A 19,251-nucleotide genomic window follows, 5' to 3' on the forward strand; every position below is an offset into this window, starting at 1 on the left:
GGAGAACAGCCTTTACCAAAGGTGTCATGGGCTTTGAAGACACTCGAACTCAGGACACAAGGGAGAAACATGCTAGGAGGAAGGCACGCTTGGCAAATCCACACCATGATCAACTCCTGCCAGGAAGCCAATGTCCCCATTGTGGAAGAACGTGTGGATCCAGAATTGGCTTCCACAGTCACTTACAGACTCATTGTTAAAACCGTGTTTATGGAAGACAATCTTACTCGGTTACGAGTGATCGCCAAAGAAGAAGAAGATATCTTTGGTGCCAAATAACTTTTTATTTTCCCTAAATCAAACAGTGGACCAAACTATGTGTTGGGTTAATCACATGGCTTGCCTTTAATGAAGGATTTTCCTTCCAATCTGGACTAGGATTGAACAGATAATCAGACCTGCCAAGTGTCTCTATTTTCTAGGGACCTCCCTGATTTAGAGAAGCCGCCCCAGTTTCTGATTTGATCCTGGAGTGTTCTACTGTTTCTTAGGAAGTCCCTATTTTCACAGGAGAAATGTTGGAGAGTATGGGGTTATCTGACCCCTGAGCCGTCTTAAGGCAATCCTGTATAGGGAAGGTTTTTAAAAATGTTTTATTATGTTTCTAGATACGTTGGAAGCTGCTCAGAGTGGGTGGGCAACCCAGTAAGATGTGTGGGGTAGAAATAGCAAAGTTATTATTATGGAATGGGATGTCCCTATTTTCATCAAATAAATGTTGGCGGATATGAGAGATATCTGTTCCCCCACTGTGCCCTGCCACCACCTCCTTCCCCTTCCATTATCTGTGATCAAGCCCATTCTCGATTGAGTCCAAAGCAGAGCAAAGATTAATTGCCTCCTCTTCCTGCTGGGTTCCAATCCACACTCAGCTTTAAAACCTAGTGGACTACTCTTTCTCTCTTTCTCAGTTTAATGTAGTTTACAAGATTGTTGTGAGAGAAAATTTGGAGGGGTGGGGGGTGGGGAGAACAGTGTCTGTCACCCTGGACTCCTGGGGTGGGGGGAGGAATGTAATAAATAAATAAAACATACAAACCCATGCAGCTACTGCATTTAGAAAAACTCTACTGCAAGATCTGAAGCAGGAATATTTGTTTCCGTGCAGAAACTAGCCTCCCCCTCCTTCCCCAACCATTTTCTCGTTCCTTACCTGTGGCTGTTTCTGAGGGGAAAGCATTCAGCAGGGCTCATCATTGTCCTTTATGCTTCAGGCATCCACTGTTCTGTTTCTTGGGGTTGCTATATGGGGTGAAACTTGGCACCCCAAAGATGGCTGCTGCTAAGACCCTCTCCCTAGAATAGCATCACAGAATCGGCTTGTCTCATGCTCAGTTTCAATCCTGCTGCAGCCATAGGAAGACTTTCTGTCACACCACTACGTTGATTTTACAGACAGATTGGAACCGAAGGAGTCCAGGCACCAATGAGGCAGCGCTTCGCTCAGGAAATACCAGGGTTTCCCTAGCAACAGGTTGAAAGCTTAGAATTATAGCTAGGAAACCATGGGGTTTCCCTAGCTACGGACAGCTACTGACGAGCGTAAGAGCATCACTCAGCTCAGCCTGGCAATGCAAAAGCACACTCAAACGTTTGCTTTCCCCTCCTCTCCTTGCTGCAATATACGAACAGAGCAAGTAGTAATCCATGTTTCCATGGATTTTGGAAGCAACATAGAAGAGGTGTGTCTGTGAAGATGTTTTGCAGCAGAATCTGGGCTCCCAAACTGCAAATTTCTGATGGAAACAGCCGGCTTGAGGAGCTAGGAGCATGGCTGAGTGGTTAACTCTCCATGCCCATCAAAAAGTTTGAAAGGTAAGAGAAAACTTCATGCATGCTGCCAAGAGGATGCCTGCTTAGGGTGTTTCCAGGTAGCTAGTGTGGCAAAATGGCCTGCATTGTGTGTGGCACCACCACATGGTGAGCTTCTCAAAGCTATATAAAGGGGTTTCCTCAGCATTCAGCGCTGCCCACTCCCAGTTAGAGATGGGAACTCCCCACCCCACCTCTTCAATTTTGTTAATGTTGGTGAAAATATTTTTCACTTGCCCCAAAATTCCTGAGCGGGGTGGTTCAGATTTGTCTCAGATTTCACTTTAGACAAAATTCATTGGCAATCTGGCAATGCACAGCTCTCTTCAGACATAGCACATGGAGTGGAAATTCTTTATAGAGAAAACCAGTGAATATTTATTCAGAAAAAGTATCCATGCTTTCAGCAGCATATATAACATAAATGCATACAAAACTGAAGCCTTAGACTGTGACCCTGTTCTCTCATTTACCTCAGAGAAAAACCAAGTTGTATTATATGAGAATTGTGTAAAGATTGTGAATTTTCTTTGAGATTTTTTTAAAGTGGTGTTTAGCCTAAGTAGAATATTGTAGCTTTACAGTGCCCCATACACTCACACTCTCTCTCTCTCTCTCTCTCTCTCTCTCTCTCTCTCTCTCCTTTATTCTGAATGGCAATGGCTGATCTTGATTTACTCTAGGATGGGGGAAGTACAACCTTGACTCACACACACACACACACACAAACACACACACACACACACTGTCTGCAGCTGCTTCCTGTAACCCAAGAGTGGGGAACTGTGGACACCCAAACAGTAACTGTTGGACTACAGTGTGCTGGCTGAGGCTGATGGGAAATTTATTAGATTGGCTTGCAAGCAGGTTCTGGTTTAATCAATTTCACCCTTCAGATGCAAGAGAGGAGGAGTCTTTCAAGGTCCCACTGCCCCCCCCCCCGTTTTTTTAAAGGACTACTTGAGCATTCATTATTTTAGTTCTAAAAACACTTATTTGTACCCCAACCTTCATTATTTGATTTCAGGGCATGTGTGCTTGTGTGTAGTGTATCACCTATCCTTTCATTATAACAAAAATATATATGCAAAACTTTAAAAGTGGTTCAAAGACTAGTCTGGATTCTGTGACGTGAGATGTCATGACTATTGGGCTCAGACCACAACAAACATAGCAAAATGCCTGTGTGTGTATTGTAATAGGACTGATCGTGCTTCTTGAGGCGAGTTCCAGTTTTCCTAGGCTACAGCTTGAAGTGCTAGGGATGGATGTTCTTACGAAAGCTTCCAGAAATTGATTTATCTAGCCCAGTACTGGCTACATGGGCTGGAGGCAGCTCTCAGAGTATTAAACAGGGTTGTTTCCCAGCCCTGCCCGAAGATGCTAAGGACTAAAACCTGGTACTCTTTTGCAAACAAAACAGGCTATGTGCTCTACCGCTAAACTAGGCCTCCTTCCCCCCACCCCAAATTTGTAGAACCAGTTTGCTAAGAAATCATGGTAGAAAACCTCCTTCCTTGGAGGTTTTTCTGCAGAGGTTGGATGGCCATTTGTCATGGATACTTTACCTGAGGTTCCTACACTGCAGGGGCTTGGACTAGATGGCCCTTGGGGTCCCTTCCAAAGCTATGGTTCTATGGATGACTGTGTGGACTGCAGACAATATCAGCTCTAAAATGCCACCTGCAAGGGTACAGTCCTATGCACACTTTCCTGGGCGCAAGCCCCAGTGGGACCATGCATACAACTGAACTGTCTTTCTCTGAAATGCTGTTGCTTGTGCAAAGCCTAGGTATGATTCAAAATGAAGCTAGGTTTCCCTTGTTATTGAAGCTTCTTATGCTTCAGTGAGAAGTCTTGTGAGCAAACAGCTTTTCTGAGGGACAGCCCTTCCACATCTACCAGTAACCTTGTGAATCCATTATTCAGGAGGTTCCCCGTTAAGGTGCATCTAATGGGAACCAAATTCTCTTTTGTCTGTTGAATTGTCCTTTTGAATGAAAAACGAGATTGATTTTGACACTTAAAAAATATTTCTGCTCTCACTAAGGTGCCTCCTGCTTTGGAAAAGAAATGGGTCTGGAGAATTCTGCTTCAAATTCTTCAGCATATCAGAACTGTAGAAATATTCTAAAATGAGAAGGAAAACAACATAGCTGTGGGTCATAAATATTTTCTAAATGACAAGCTCTCAGGTTGTTTGCTCATCAAGATGGTGCAATGTCCTTGACTTGCTTTGAAGATTGTAGATGTTACATCGGAGGGCATTTTGATCAGAGATGATGCACTGATATCCAAGCTGTGTTGTATAATTAATACCATCAGGTGTTCAAATGAAGAATAACTATGAAAACTACTCATGTGACAGAATCAGGATGCTCAACTAGAATTATCATTTGTAACATTTTGTGGGAGAAAGAGTAGATCTTTTTAAGGCTATGCTGAAGTCTCCTGTTTTTAGTTAGCTATAGCAGCTGAGGATAGTTTGGTGGGGATATATTTTACCCAAATGTTTTAATTCTCTTTCTCCAGAACACTTTTGATGTGCGAATATTTACTTTCCTTCATCAGCAGGATGTTGGAGGGTATACTGCCTTTTGGTAGATGTGAGAAAGGGCTCTGCATGTGTAACTACGCGGTACAAGGATTGAGTCTGATGAGGCCAGCATCTCTCCCTGCTTGCATAGCATCTCTATGCACACATGTTTTCACACTTAAAGCCACTTCTCATGCATGCAATGCGTGTGGATAGTTTTGAGGAGGAGTGGTCTGCAGACATGAAAACTGTGGGGCAGGGGGACAAGTCTAGTCCACGCTGCTCTATTACCTCCCTCCTCTATGTACACACATTATTTAAACACATGGGGAAACCCTCTGATATTATTGTCCCATGGAACACATTTGAAGGTTATAATAAATGTTCCATGATCTCTTGCAGTCTCACCCAAATCATAGTAAATTGAACTGGAATCCTATCATTATAAGGTGAAGAAGTCATGTTGGACATCAGTGTCAGTCTTTCTTGGAAATGCATCATCCTTCTAGAAAATGTAAAATATGGAATCATCTGAAAATATTACACTAAAGTCACTTTTAAGCACTGGGTCCCATTGGTTAATCACTCTGTATTTTTGCTCCAGTTTTGTGTTGCCTAATTCATGTTATCTAACATCTGTAATTGTTCGTGGTTTTCTTTAAAAAATTGTAAAGCTTAACCCCAACATGCATACAAATAATGTGTGGAAATCCTATCTGTACCTTTCCCAGGATCAGATTTGATACTGGGGTTCTGGTTACGGGTGGGATTTCCTCCTTAATGACTAAGGTACCTACATTTATTAAGGGTCCAAGCAACCCAGCTCCAGAGCATTTGCCTGTGGAGTTTCCCACTTCCCAGAATAAATCTGTGGCAATAAGGCCTGTCAAACATTATTTTATAATTAATCTATGAATTATGCCATATTTCATAAAGTAAAAACCAAGACACCACAAAAGTTGTTGGAAACCCCCCCCCAAAAAATGCCAAAAAACCCCCACGATTTTTCGATTAACTTGCCTAAGATCCAGAACAAAGTGCCACGTTTTCGGAAATTCCCCCTGGATATTTTAATACTAATGAAAATATTTAAATAATTACTATTTTGTGCTACCATCTCTATTCTCTGCCCTACAAATTTTCAATAATACCACGGTGGACAAAAAAGTGCAGTCTGTTTTATTTTCTGGTATCAATTTGTAGTTTTACTTGTTAGGTGGTTGTTGTTGTTAGTGTCAAATTGTTTCTGTAATTACCTTTTAAAACCTGAGCATTCTCTCTGAACAAGACAATACTTTTTTAGCTCTAGAAAAATGTGCTCAACGCCCCCCCCCCCCCGGTGTTCTAAACAACCAGTAAATCAGTAGGCTGGATATATAGCAAAATCAATGTTCATTTTTATACTTTTCTCAGAACAACATGGATGCCTGTTGAAATACGTGTAAGCTGAAAGTCTAAGTTTTTAAATTTTTACAGACGTGTGCCTCCAGCCATTTGTGAAATCACTTCATTCCAGTGGAGCAGAAGTAGGCTTCCCCGTGCACTGGATAGGGAATAGCACATGCCAAAAAGATGCTGCTAGCAAAGTAATGTGCATACCCCAGCAAAAAATGCCAGAGCACACAACTGGGTTCTGGGGGCAAGACTCAGTCCCTGCACCCTCTTCCCCACCCATTAGCTGATGGGTCAGATCCCAGCTTTTTTAACCACCCAGTGGACATGTTGTCTTCCTTTGCTGTACACGTGCTGTTGTACTGGGGCCCTTGAGTAGGAAAGAAAGTTATACCAGATGCAGTTTCAAATACAGTGGTACCTCGGGTTACATACGCTTCAGGTTACAGACTCCGCTAACCCAGAAATAGTACCTCGGGTTAAGAACTTTGCTTCAGGATGAGAACAGAAATTGTGCTTCGGCCGTGCGGCAGCAGCGTAAGGCCCCATTAGCTAAAGTGGTACCTCAGGTTAAGAACAGTTTCAGGTTAAGAACGGACCTCCAGAACAAATTAAGTTCTTAACCCGAGGTACCACTGTACAAACAAGTGGTACTGGGGGACAGTCATGGAAAGTGATGAGCTGGTACAATAGAATTGTCCAGAGGCACTGTTGAGATAGTCCCCATACATCTGCCATTCCATAAAACTGCTTTGTCAATAGAGCATATCAACCTGACTTTGTGAATAGGTTTCCTACAAGTTCTTAACAGGTATAACTCGGGTGAAAAAAATGCCATGCTGCAGAATTCAGAACAGAGCCCAATGTTTCTTTGACATGGAGATCTGCACAAATCATTTGGGAGCTGCATGTCGGAAAGGTGGGTGTAACATAATGATATTTGAGCCATTAAGGCTGCAGTTCAACACACATTTACTCAGGAGCAATTTCCATTGTAGTCTACAAGAAGCAGATTTGCATAGGACTGGACTGTAATTGTGTTTAAGCAAATCAGCTGGAGACTTTTAGGAAAACTTAACCCTGAGATAGTATAGAAAGCTCATATTAGCCTCCCTAAGCATTAATCAAAATGAGAGATTAGAGCACGTTTTACAGTTTAGCAATTTTTTGTATTGCCTCCTTCACAGGAGAAGGAAACTCCATATTTACAGGGTCTGAACTGCTAATTAAACGTGCTATTAAAACGGAGAGCTCAGTTACTCATGGCCAGCACCATAATTTCCCCAGCAACTAGCTAATGTGTGATCTACAAGATTAAAGCCTAAAATGAAAGATCTATGAAATAGACCGCCAACGCTCTTCTTTGTTCCCGGCAGTGGATGTTAAATTATTAAACTAACAAGGCAAGCCTGCAGTGTTAAGCCCTAGTGAAGCCTGATTTATTTGTGACAGATTAATGTAACTATTCAAACAATAAATCAAAGATTAAACTCTGCTTTGTAATATTTAATTAAGTCCTGTGTCAATTAAACTGAAACATAGGTAACAGACAGCACAAGCATGTTTACTTGGAAGTAAGATCTAAGAGTTTCAATGGGATTTACTCCCAGGTAAAAGGGTATAAGATCACAGCCATGCAAAAGAATTATTTGTATGCATGTTGGGGTTAAGCTTTACAATTTTTTAAAGAAAACCACGAACAATTACAGATGTTAGATAACATGAGTTAGGCAAATGAACATTGATTTTGCTATATATCCAGCCTACTGATTTACTGGTTGTTTAGAACACCGGGGGGGGGGGGCGTTGAGCACATTTTTCTAGAGCTAAAAAAGTATTGTCTTGTTCAGAGAGAATGCTCAGGTTTTAAAAGGTAATTACAGAAACAATTTGACACTAACAACAACAACCACCTAACAAGTAAAACTACAAATTGATACCAGAAAATAAAACAGACTGCACTTTTTTGTCCACCGTGGTATTATTGAAAATTTGTAGGGCAGAGAATAGAGACGGTAGCACAAAATAGTAATTATTTAAATATTTTCATTAGTATTAAAATATCCAGGGGGAATTTCCGAAAACGTGGCACTTTGTTCTGGATCTTAGGCAAGTTAATCGAAAAATCGTGGGGGTTTTTTTGGCATTTTTTTTGGGGGGGGGGGGTTCCAACAACTTTTGTGGTGTCTTGGTTTTTACTTTATGAAATATGGCATAATTCATAGATTAATTATAAAATAATGTTTGACAGGCCTTATTGCCACAGATTTATTCTGGGAAGTGGGAAACTCCACAGGCAAATGCTCTGGAGCTGGGTTGCTTGGACCCTTAATAAATGTAGGTACCTTAGTCATTAAGGAGGAAATCCCACCCGTAACCAGAACCCCAGTATCAAATCTGATCCTGGGAAAGGTACAGATAGGATTTCCACACATATTTATTTTGGGCTTGCTTTGGGAAAAATAAATGGAGCTTGTCTTGGCTTTTGTATTTCCACTCACATTCATAAATTTCAATTATAGTTCCATTGAAAATCAATGTATAGAGAGCACAGAAAAATTTCTGAAGTTATTTTAAGGTCTGAGAAATGGCTTGCTTCCAGCCAGAAATGAATAAGCTGCAGAGTGAAATAGCACTCTTTATACATAGGTACACACACCAATATACCCTCCTGTTCCCCACTCTTCTGCCTTTCTAAGGAATGCAGATGTCTTTCCTCATAAGACTTAGTTCTAGTGATTGCCATTCAAAACTATTTGCAAAGGTAGGCAAGATCATTGCTAAGTATCCAATACACTGTTCACCCCACCACAACAGAGAGGAAAATTCTAATTTCCACCGAAGACCACAGTTATATGACCTTCCTCATTCCAGTTGTGCCTGAGGCCACTGCTACATTCCTCTCACCACACAGCAAAGGTGATGGAAAATCAACATTGATTTACCAGTTTCATTCTTCTGCTGAACATAAGGCACAACTCCTGTGCAACCCCCCTGGTCCCAATTCTTGTTCTCATCCCACTTGTCTGTTACTCCAGCACCAGAATGATGAGAACATTTCTTCGCGATCCCTCACCTTTCTCCATCATTGCAGAATTTGGCATTTTGTTATTTAGATCTGTAAGGCAAGACTATAACATTGAGGGAGCTTCCAGAGTAGGAAAAAATCAGTTTGGTTCATATTTTAATGCAGACCTACCTAACTATATAAATTCAATAATAATAATAATAATAATAATAATAATAATAATAATAATAATAATAAACATAACAACTGGTGCTTCCCCAAACTCCACAGCAGGGTTTCTAAAACTTGGGTCTCCAGATGTTTTTGGACTACAATTCTGATCATCCCTGACCACTGGTCCTGCTAGCTAGGGAGGGTGGGACTTGGGTCTCCAGCTGTTTTGGGACTACAAGTTTGGGAAGCTCTGCTCCACATGAAGCTAAATGCAGTTATCCTTCAAAATTTGCACATCTCTAAATTTTGCTGAGCAGTTCTCCAACTCAAAAATTGCATATATTAGGGGAATGTGTTCATAAAAGTGCATAAATTGGTAAAATGCAAAAAAATGCATTAAAGTTGAGGAAGTTGCTTGAAAAAGTATGTGCATTAGGGGAAATTGCACGCCAAGATCTTCATGTTAGGAGAGATATATACTAAAATGCTGATGAATTTTTGCGATGACTTGTTTTTTTTCGGGGGGGGGGGCAGTGAGATCACCAATTGATGCAGTAATGTGGGAAATTGAACATAACACTTGAAAGCCAAAATTGACAGATTTTCCATCCCCATTTCAGATGGGGGTAAGATACTGTAAAGGAGACCTTGAGATAATGCAAATGGGTTTGTTGTTTTTGTTGTTTTTCATATCAGATCTCCTTCAGTTGTTGGTACTCAGGGAGTTTAAAATGTAGTTGTGCTTTATGCAGGTGACACAAGCCACAGAGAAAGTCAGCAGTGGTTGAATCATACTGAAGCAGTGCTTCAACTGTGCTTTATTCAACCAAGTTTTACTCAACAGAGTTTGAGTGCACAGCTAAGCTCTTAAGTCCTGCTCATTTCAATAGGGTTTAAGTGTGCCTAACATTCTCTGGACTGTACCCAATGATAACATTGCTGAAAATACTTCCCTCCTGGAGTCCTAAAGGCTTTAAACATTATGGGCATTGCTGTGGGTTGGATTAGCTGGACCCCATTCAGTAAATTATCCATTGTATTAAGGCTGCCTTACATAAATAGCTCCTAAACATATTGTCCTGAGGTAGCTATGCCAGTGATATTTTGACTTTGTTTGGGAATCGTTTTTAGACTGCAACTAATGCTCCAAATGCCCTTGTCTGTCCTGTAGCAGAAGTGTGAGGCAGGTCAAGATTCCGAAAACAATTTTTTCCCCAGTGTGAAAAGCATGCACCATTCCTACAAATTCCATGAAGCAATTGAGGCAAGAGTTTTGTTATTGTTTAAAAAGAAATTAAGAGAATGCTCATTTTTGATTGGCAAATTCTGTGGCCAAACCCAAAGTGAGTGTGGAGCACCTTCCACCAACAGCAGCCAAGGTGGCTGGGTGGAGCTGCCTTCTTGGCGCCAGCCTTGCTGCAGTTTACCTGGTTGGGTCTGGGCAGAGTGAAGGCAACAGCAGGGCTGTGCACACCCACCACTCTGGCAGCCCTGCTGGTGCATCTGATCAACCCCAAGCACACCACTGTCCTCTGTATCACAAGTCAATCAATTTAAACTGCAGTGACGCTGGTCTCATGAATGTGGCTCTGCCCTTTTGAGAGCCAGTGTGGTGTAGTGGTTAAGAGCGGTAGACTCGTAATCTGGGGAACCAGGTTCGCGTCTCCGCTCCTCCCCATGCAGCTGCTGGGTGACCTTGGGCTAGTCACACTTCTCTGATGTCCCTCAGCCCCACTCACCTCACAGAGTGTTTGATGTGGGGGAGAAAGGGAAAGGAGAATGTTAGCCTCTTTGAGACTCCTTCGGGTAGTGATAAAGCGGGGTATCAAATCCAAACTCCTCCTCCTCCTCTTCTTCTTCTTCTTCTTCTTCTTCTTCTTCTTCTTCTTCTTCTTCTTCTTCTGTTACTGTCTTCTCCATCCTCAGATTATTGCTTCCTCACTTTCAGCAAAGACTCACTTTCATGTCACTGGCACATGCAGTGTTTTTTCCCCCTATAAAAAATGTTTAGGGGTACTCTCATTTTCCTACTCATATTGAAATACTGCCCTTCAATGAGGCCAAACTTAGATTCACAAAATGTTTAGGGGTATGTGTAGCCCTGCGTCCCCCCAGAAAAAATGGCACTAGCCACATGTATCCCTTTACCCAGGTCTTTTGGTTGAGTCAATATTTTCCCTCCTTCAGTACAGTGGTACCTCGGGTTACAGACGCTTCAGGTTACAGAGGCTTCAGGTTACAGATTCCGCTAACCCAGAAACAGTACCTCGGGTTAAGAACTTTGCTTCAGGATGAGAACAGAAATCGCGTGGCGGCAGCGGGAGGCCCCATTACCTAAAGTGGTACCTCAGTTAAGAACAGTTTCAGGTTAAGAACAGACCTCCAGAACGAATTAAGTTCTTAACCCGAGGTACCACTGTACTGCTGTTCGGTGCTGCTGCTTTGTTCTCTTTGCCATCGGTTAGTTTTTGTAGTTTCATGTTATGATTTTGACATCATTTGGACTTGTTTTCATGGTGGCATTTTTGTAATCTACCCTGGGACTGCTTGGTGAAGGGTGCAAGTGTAAATGATCCGTAAATAATCAATTGGTTCAACTCATTTGCATGAGGCAGAGTAAGAAGTAAACGTTACCTGTAAGAAAGCAAGTAAGCACACCCCTGCAATCGCCTCTCCCCTGTGAAAGAGCTCTGTGATCAGCTGACAAGGAACAGAAGGTTAAAAAGCAATTTATCATAGGTGTTATTTCCTGATATGATCAGTTGCACTTTCGCCTGGCTAAAAAAGAATCGTGACAATTGAATTCGGGAAGGAATGGCTTGACCTTTAAGAACTGATTATTGTTGTCAGCCTAAAAAATATGAAAGCAAAGAAGGGAAATTTATTCTCATTTTGCCTGCATCTAACACTGTAACACAGTTACACAGCATAATTTTCATAAGGCCTACAGTTCGGTTTTGTGCTCATATTGTGGAACTGGCTGTCATATTGCTTGGTGGTTGCATTTGGAAACCAAAAGTTGTTCTTTTTCTCTGGGTATTTTTACAGACATGGAAAAACAGAACAAGAAGCAACAGAAAGCAGGTAAAATGGCTGAAAACAGAGGCTGCTTTCAAGCCATGTGGATAAGGGATTTTTCTTCACAGCTCTCCACTCTGTTTTGGCTAAGCTGCTGCACACAAATGCTGCACTGAGACAAGTGCCACAGGGATCCATGAAGCCAGCCTTCATATGGAAACCATTTTCTTTGGGCCTGTTTTGAGGATCAATGGAAGGATCTCTCTTTTTTCATTCTTTTCCGTTTCTCATTTTTCAAGTCTTCAATCCATTTCTCCACATATCTGCAACAATTTTGACTCATTGATATAGTTTCCTGAAAATAATCCAATTTTAAAAGTTATTTTAACTAAATATTCATTTTTCTGCATACTTTCGCTAGTATATGCATGTGTGTAAATGTTGGTTCACAAAGTTAAGTGCAAATTTCAAAGGATGGCTGTGTTTTGGTTCTCATGTTGTTACATAAAGAGCAAATTTGATATTAAATGCAAACTGAATAGAATTTCTCCCCCTTTATAGTTCTGATTATGGTTTAAAATCTTTCCATGAGAGGCGGCGGAGAAATGTTGCAACTCTCCCTCAAAGCCTCCATAGCAGTCAAATCAGACTCAAGATATTCCCAAAAATTCCCGAAACGCTGGAATTTAGATGTATTTCAGTAGAAATAGAGACCTTCATCACATTCACTCTCCAGGGAGGTCAACAAAATGGCAGTATTAAATTTCAGAATAGATTCACTACCACTGACCTTCAACAGTACAGTCAAACATTGGTTCCCGAACACCTCCATTATTGTCCGTTTCGGCTCCCGAACACCGAAAACCCGGAAGTAAATGCTCCAGTTTTTGAATGTTTTTCAGAACCCGCTTGAGTGCAAGAAGCTCTTGCAACCAATCGGAAGCTGATCCTCGGTTGTCAAACATTTCAGAAGTTGAACAGTCTTCTGGCACAGATTATATTCAACAACCAAGGTTTGACTGTTTATTATAATATATAATAATGGAAGAATAAGGGGAGAAAGTGATATCTAAATGGATATATAAGAATATGCAGGAATGGTGGGGAAATCAAAGGAACCAGGGAAAGGGAAGAAAGCAAATTGTTGAATTTTTTTATTAAAAGAAAGATATTAATAGTGGGAATGTTTATTTGAACACAAATGTGATTTTGGCAGTGGTAATATTGAAAATTATAAATATTTTTGTAAAAAAAAGTAGATTGATCCTAAACATACGATTGTATTCCCAAAGAGCTATTTACACATGATCTGGAAGTGCCATTCACATGTACAGGGTCCTCTCTACAGTCATTGCCTGCTGCCCTGCTTCCACACTCAAATTATTAACAGAAAATGAGAGAACTATTCTAGTCCAAGTGTAGAGAATTCTGGGGTAGATGGACACTCCGACCTCTAAATCTTGGCTTCGGTTTTCAGAATCAGCAAGAAGGGTCCTTATTTTTCCATTTTGTTTTCCATTCATCTGGACAACATACAACCACTGAATATATATAACCCTGAAGGTAGTAAGCCATTGCAATAATTCATAGAAAGTATCTGACAATAGTATTCTCTGATGATGTATTTTTGTGACAGGCAGCAGAGAAAGCGAGATATATGACTAATATGTTCTCCTAATGGCTGCAAAGTTAGATAAAGGAGCTCAGTTTTCATGACAACAATTTTCACTGTATATAAGATAACCTCAAACCTGGGTAACAAACAAACAAACAAACACACACACACACACACACACAAACAAACAAAACTGTCCTGTATTAAAACATTATCATCTGACGCTCTATGATTTCACAGGCTATCTTCCTTCTTCCACGACAATCAGCACTGTCATACAATGAATTGTAATATACCAGGTATTGGAATAAACACGTATTATATTTTGCTTGATAAAACAGAGACACTAACCATTTGGGATTCACTGGAAGCAGGATGGAGAAAGTCAAAATCCGGAATCTTGCTCCCATTTCAAAACAGAATTGGGATGCTCCCCATTGCTAGTAAACATGCAGACCTTAATTTTCATTGATACCATCATACTTTGAATGAAAATAACTGTGAATAAGAATGATTTATAAGGCACCCAGCAGGGCTGAACCAAAGTATCTCAAAATACTTTTTTAAGAATAAAAACTTTCTGAGATTTTTCTATTTCTCGCCACCACTCATAGAAAAAGAAGGCAACTTTCCAGAACTTTCTGCAGAAAAAGTCCACCATTTTTTTCATGGCAGCTGCCACCCCCTGCCCACATACACAATGCCCCTGAACGATGCTAAGTCTGGGGCTTTGTCAAAGTGTATAAATGACTGTACACCAACGATATAATCCTATGTATCTATATTCAGAACTATGTCCCACTGAGTTTAATGGGGATTGTTCTCAGGTAAGCATGTACAGGGTTGCAGGTTTTGTGTATAATTCTATAGTTAAACTATTATTTGACCACAATTGCATTTTGCATATACGTGGGTTTCTACTTTTGCTTTATTGTTCTATTTAACCAGTTTAGGGATGCCATCTTACAATAATTTCAAAGCAGTATTTTGGATTTATGTGATAATGGCTTTCTCTCTGAATTACATTACTGATGAATTTTGGATACAACTCTGTAACCTCAGTTTAAGATAATTTATGATGAACCAATAAGAGATTTGTGAATGGAAGCAACTTATACTTCATGTATCAAATTACAGATGTAGGTGCACATCTGGATGCACACTGCCAATTGCTTTTCCATACTTACCCAAGCCTCATTTGAATAGCTATGTCTCGTAAGATGCAAAGGAATTTGCAATGTGTCTGTATCTGGGGCTGCCAGTGGTTATTCCCAACTATTTCTCTGTGATTAGACAGAGAGCTGTCCCAATGCTTCTGACTTTATCTTCACCATATTCAGCCTCTATATCTTACAAAAGCAATACCATGCCAGGTTTGCTTTTGCAGAGCTGCAAAACACTGGGATAGGAGAGCAGTGGTACAATCATTTTCTCTGATAACATGCTAGACCTGTCAATGTCAATGGAGCTCTTCCTCTTCCCCCTTTGCCCACCATGGTGTTTGCTCTCCCTTCCCTCCTCAGTCCATCTTGGTGCTGTGGTGGGATCAAAGACATTGCTTTTTCTTTCAGCAAATGCTTGTCTGCAGCATTATTTTGATGTCTGGATTACCATGCTACCATGAAAGGGACTCTTTGACTTGTGCTACCTTACAGAGATCTCACAAGCCTAGCATACATCTAAGGAATCCCAGTTCAGTTTAGGATTTGGGATTCACCCCTGCTTATAACTGCTGTGTATCTCCATCACTTCTGGAACCTTCTATTACTTGTCCTTTGTTGAATGAAAGAAGGAAAACATTTCTTAAATGGCTCAGTTGGAGCTGTATCCTTCTTGCAGTCAAATTTTTTTTTTTGTTTTTTTTTTTTTTAAATAATTTTTATTCAATTTTCAATTTTAAAGACAAAACAAACTTACATAAAGAAAAATCAAAACAAAAGTAAAACAAACACAAAACAAGACAAAACACAACCAAATTTTCATCTCCTTCTTTCAATGACTTCCCCGCACTCCCCTGCCCACCTTCCATTTTCACTACATAGCTCAGCAAATTATTTATTAGGTCTCTTAAAAATTATTCAATTCTTTCCTTCCAATTTATCTTTTCCCCCTTTTTAACTTATCATAATTTTACATGTTCCCTTTCCCATATTGGATCTATTCTCCAAGGTCGGCGTAATTTCTCTCCCACAAATTCATCCTTTTTTTTTTTTTCTTTTTTTTTTAATATTAAATCTAAAATCATAATATTTCAGTTCCAAATCCCAGGTTTTTACCACCCCAAATTCCCCTCCCCCCTGCCCCCGCTTTGCCCCTACCCAAATAGATAAACAACAGTTTTAGCCTGGATTTCTGACATCCGAGGCCTTCAGGCCCCAGTTAGCCTCTCTCCGCCGATTTTGTTTATAGTCCTCTTTGTTGGTCTTCCCTTCTCCATGAAGTTCTGTCAGCAGCTCCTCATATTTTCTTTCTTCCAAATCAAACAAAGACAGTTTTTGACCAAAGACAACAAATCTCCCAAAGTCCAGCCCCAGAAAGAAGTCCCCATTGAACTTGTTCATTCTTTGTTGATTCAATATTCTGATTATTCCAGGGGCTTCTCTCTTCCTCTGGCCCTGCAGATCTGCAATCCCATAGTCATCCTCCTTGTTTCTTTGATTCCCAAAAGTTACAGGTTTCTGTTTGCATTCTTGTTGAACTCTTTCTTTTTCTCCTTCCCCCCATAGGATTATCTCTCCTTCTGCAGCTGCAAATTTTTTTTCCACTTGTTTAGTTCCATTGACAGAGTCGTTAAGTTTAAAACTGAAGGTCATCAACTGTTCAGTCATAATTGTGTTCTGTTTTTGCAAGGTTCCCACCAGACAAAACATTTTTTGTATCTCTGCCAGTAATTTTCCTTCAGCAGCCATTGCAATGTCATCAGTTCCCTCCAGAGGGATCTCCATCATGAATCTCACCCAACAGTCAGTTACTTTGTTGTTAAGAATTATTTTGTTTCCAATCAGTTCAATCAATTCAGTTTCAATGTAGCATTTAATCCAGAAAAGCAGTTATAACACAGTTCCACGTTTCGGCTAGTCGTTTGACAGCTCTTTTTGACAGCTGTCAAACTCCTTATTCTGTTTCTCGGGCTCCCACACTGGGCGCTACCCGGGTCTGGGGGGGTCAACTTAAAAAGCAAAACCCCCGGAATTCCTCTTTCTTCCACTCCTGCTCAAATTACTTCTTAATTCAGTTTGTGAAAGTTCTCCGTTTAAGCACCAAAGTCTTTCCGACCTGGTGCTATCTCTTTGCTTTAAATCTTTTGGTGGGGAGGGGGAGTGCGGACTTCCTTTTTAACACGTCCCCCCGATCATACTCGAATTCGTAAATAAGAAACTTTTAGTGCCGAAATTTCCTTTTACTCACGGGTTACATTTTCAGTCCAAATTTTAAGAAGAAAGACAGCGCTCTCCGGTCATGGCTCGCGGCTTCGCTCCGCCAAGGCAGCGATCGACTCTCAGCACCACGCCACTCTCCGGTCCACTCCGTAGCCTTTAAAAAGGCTCTTCGCGGGTCAGGGAGGGCGTATAAGGTGCCCACCGAGTCACCATGTCCGCAGGCTTCCGCGCCTGCGGTTTCTAAGGGTCCCCGTGTCGCCGGCACGGCAAGACCCGTCCTTAGCGGAGCCGACTCCCTCCGGAGCTCAGAGGGAGTCCGCCATTACCCGTTCGCGCTATCCCGGAAGTCCTTGCAGTCAAATTTTGTTATGTGACTCTTGAATTCTAGTTAGAGTCAACTTAAGCGAATGTCTTTCAAAAAGTTGAGTAGATAACAGAAGGTAACATTTGTATAGAGATACATCCCCAGGGAACTATTCCAAATGTTTCCTGTGGGTGTATTGAAAGGAATCTTATGGGGTCTGGCATCCAGAAGAAACTTCTATTTTTAATGTACTCTCTCTTTTTAAAACGAAGAAGAAAGGGGCCAGCTTTTTTGTTGTTGCACTGTTGTCCTTTTCCTGCTCTGCAGGATTCACAGTTATTAATTAATACAGCAATGCCATTTATAAGCCAGCACCCACACAAATGACTGTGAAGCATTTGGCACAGAATTAAGGAGCAGTTGGCAACCCTATTTTTGTCAAACATAGCAAGCTCAATCACCTTCTTTACTTTTCAGTGTATGAATTGAGCTGCAGGATGGCTTCCGATCGCTGTTGCCAGGCCACCTGTCCCTTATAGAAGAGCATCAGTCATTATTTCCAAAAATACCAATGCAGCTTAGGTCAGATACTTGGCTGGAATGGTAGGAAAGCCTTAAAAATTTATGATCTCATGGAGTCACACAACAGAAGCACGAGCTCTATTAATGAATGTGGTTTGGCAGTCTAAAACCACACACAGGAAATAAGGGTTCACAGCCAAAACCGGAATGGTCCAGCTAAATCTACATTTCATAGGCTTTTTGTATACCTAAGGCTATTAAATAAGTTCACTTGAGGTTCTGTTATTGGAATATCAGAATGAATCCTGATCACAAAGATGGATTTTATTTGTAAGGGTTCTTTGTACTTGTGCCTGCCCTTTTTACTTCCAGCTTTCTGCTTTTTGGCAGGAGTGCTGGTAGCAGAAAGTTCCATTAGTTTCTCTGTTAAGTGACCCACACTAGACTTTGATCTGTTGCAAAACGGTGGGCAGCTATTCTGGGATCAGAGAGTACATAATGGAATTGAAGTCACAGGCCAGCACAGGTGGAAGAGTTGAGGTCCTGCTGAACTGAAGTGAAGCTCCGCATATAATTCCTAGTTGTGGGAGTAGCTTGCCATAAATGTAACCAAAGCAGATTGCAAGAGTAACAAGTAACTCGCATTGTTTTGGTTTCAAACGGCGACGTGGATCACATCAAATTCATGTGTGGGTGTGTGTCACATTTTACAGTAGGAAAAGACACTTGTTTCCTGCAGTTCTACTTCACCTCTTGACAATACCATGCTATGCAGCGATGGGGCATTACAGGTCAACAACTTTTTGAAGTGTGCTTCTTTGCTTGTGACTGAATGCATGGTGGCTTGGGGTCAAGGCTACTACAGGCTGTGAGCAAAAGAATGAAGTGCCATTGTGGAAAGAAACAGAGCACAGTATTCAAAACAGCTAGACAATTATTCACTATATATAGGAAGCTGAAATGCTTGTTTCAGTGGCAAAGTGCTATTGAATACCAATATCACAGGAGGAGAGAGTGCTCTTGTGCTTGATTCCTACTTGTGGGTTTGCCACAGGCATCTGGTTGGCCACTGTGAAAACGGGATGCTGAACTAGATGGGCCATTGGCCTGATCCAGTAGCCCTCTTCTTACACTTTTATGCTGGGTGGAACAAGGCAACCTTTCCATACTCATGTTTTGTTGTTGTTGTTCTTTAGTCGTGTCCGACTCTTCGTGACCCCATGGACCAAAGCACGCCAGGCACTCCTGTCTTCCACTGCCTCCTGCAGTTTGGTCATGTTTGTTGCTTCAAGAACACTGTCCAACCATCTCGTCATCTGTTGTCCCCTTCTCCTTGTGCCCTCCATCTTTCCCAACGTCAGGGTCTTTTCCAGGGAGTCTTCTCTTCTCATGAGGTGGCCAAAGTATTGGAGCCTCAGCTTCACGATCTGCCCTTCCAGTGAGCACTCAGGGCTGATTTCCTTCAGAATGGATAGGTTTGATCTTCTTGCA

The 19,251-nt window shown here is 41.2% G+C and overlaps 1 protein-coding gene across 3 annotated transcripts in view; it reads left to right on the plus strand.

Moving 5' to 3' along the window:
- The first annotated feature begins 1,692 nt into the window (after positions 1 to 1,692).
- The window catches only part of LOC309340386 (uncharacterized protein), a 280,887-nt gene continuing 263,328 nt past the window's right edge, over positions 1,693 to 19,251 (plus strand). For 2 of the 3 annotated variants that reach the window (XR_014155954.1, XR_014155955.1), the window contains exon 1: positions 1,693 to 1,815. Coding sequence is in view for 1 of the 3 variants with exons in the window: in XM_081859157.1 (XP_081715283.1) it covers positions 1,793 to 1,815 (23 nt within the window). In the remaining 2 variants the exon portion in view is untranslated. The remainder of the gene's footprint in view (positions 1,816 to 19,251) is intronic. The other variant, XM_081859157.1, reaches the window with a different exon arrangement.

Source organism: Podarcis erhardii (genome assembly GCF_964252035.2).
Source record: "Podarcis erhardii genome assembly, chromosome: 4".
Classification (NCBI taxonomy): Eukaryota; Metazoa; Chordata; class Lepidosauria; order Squamata; family Lacertidae; genus Podarcis; species Podarcis erhardii.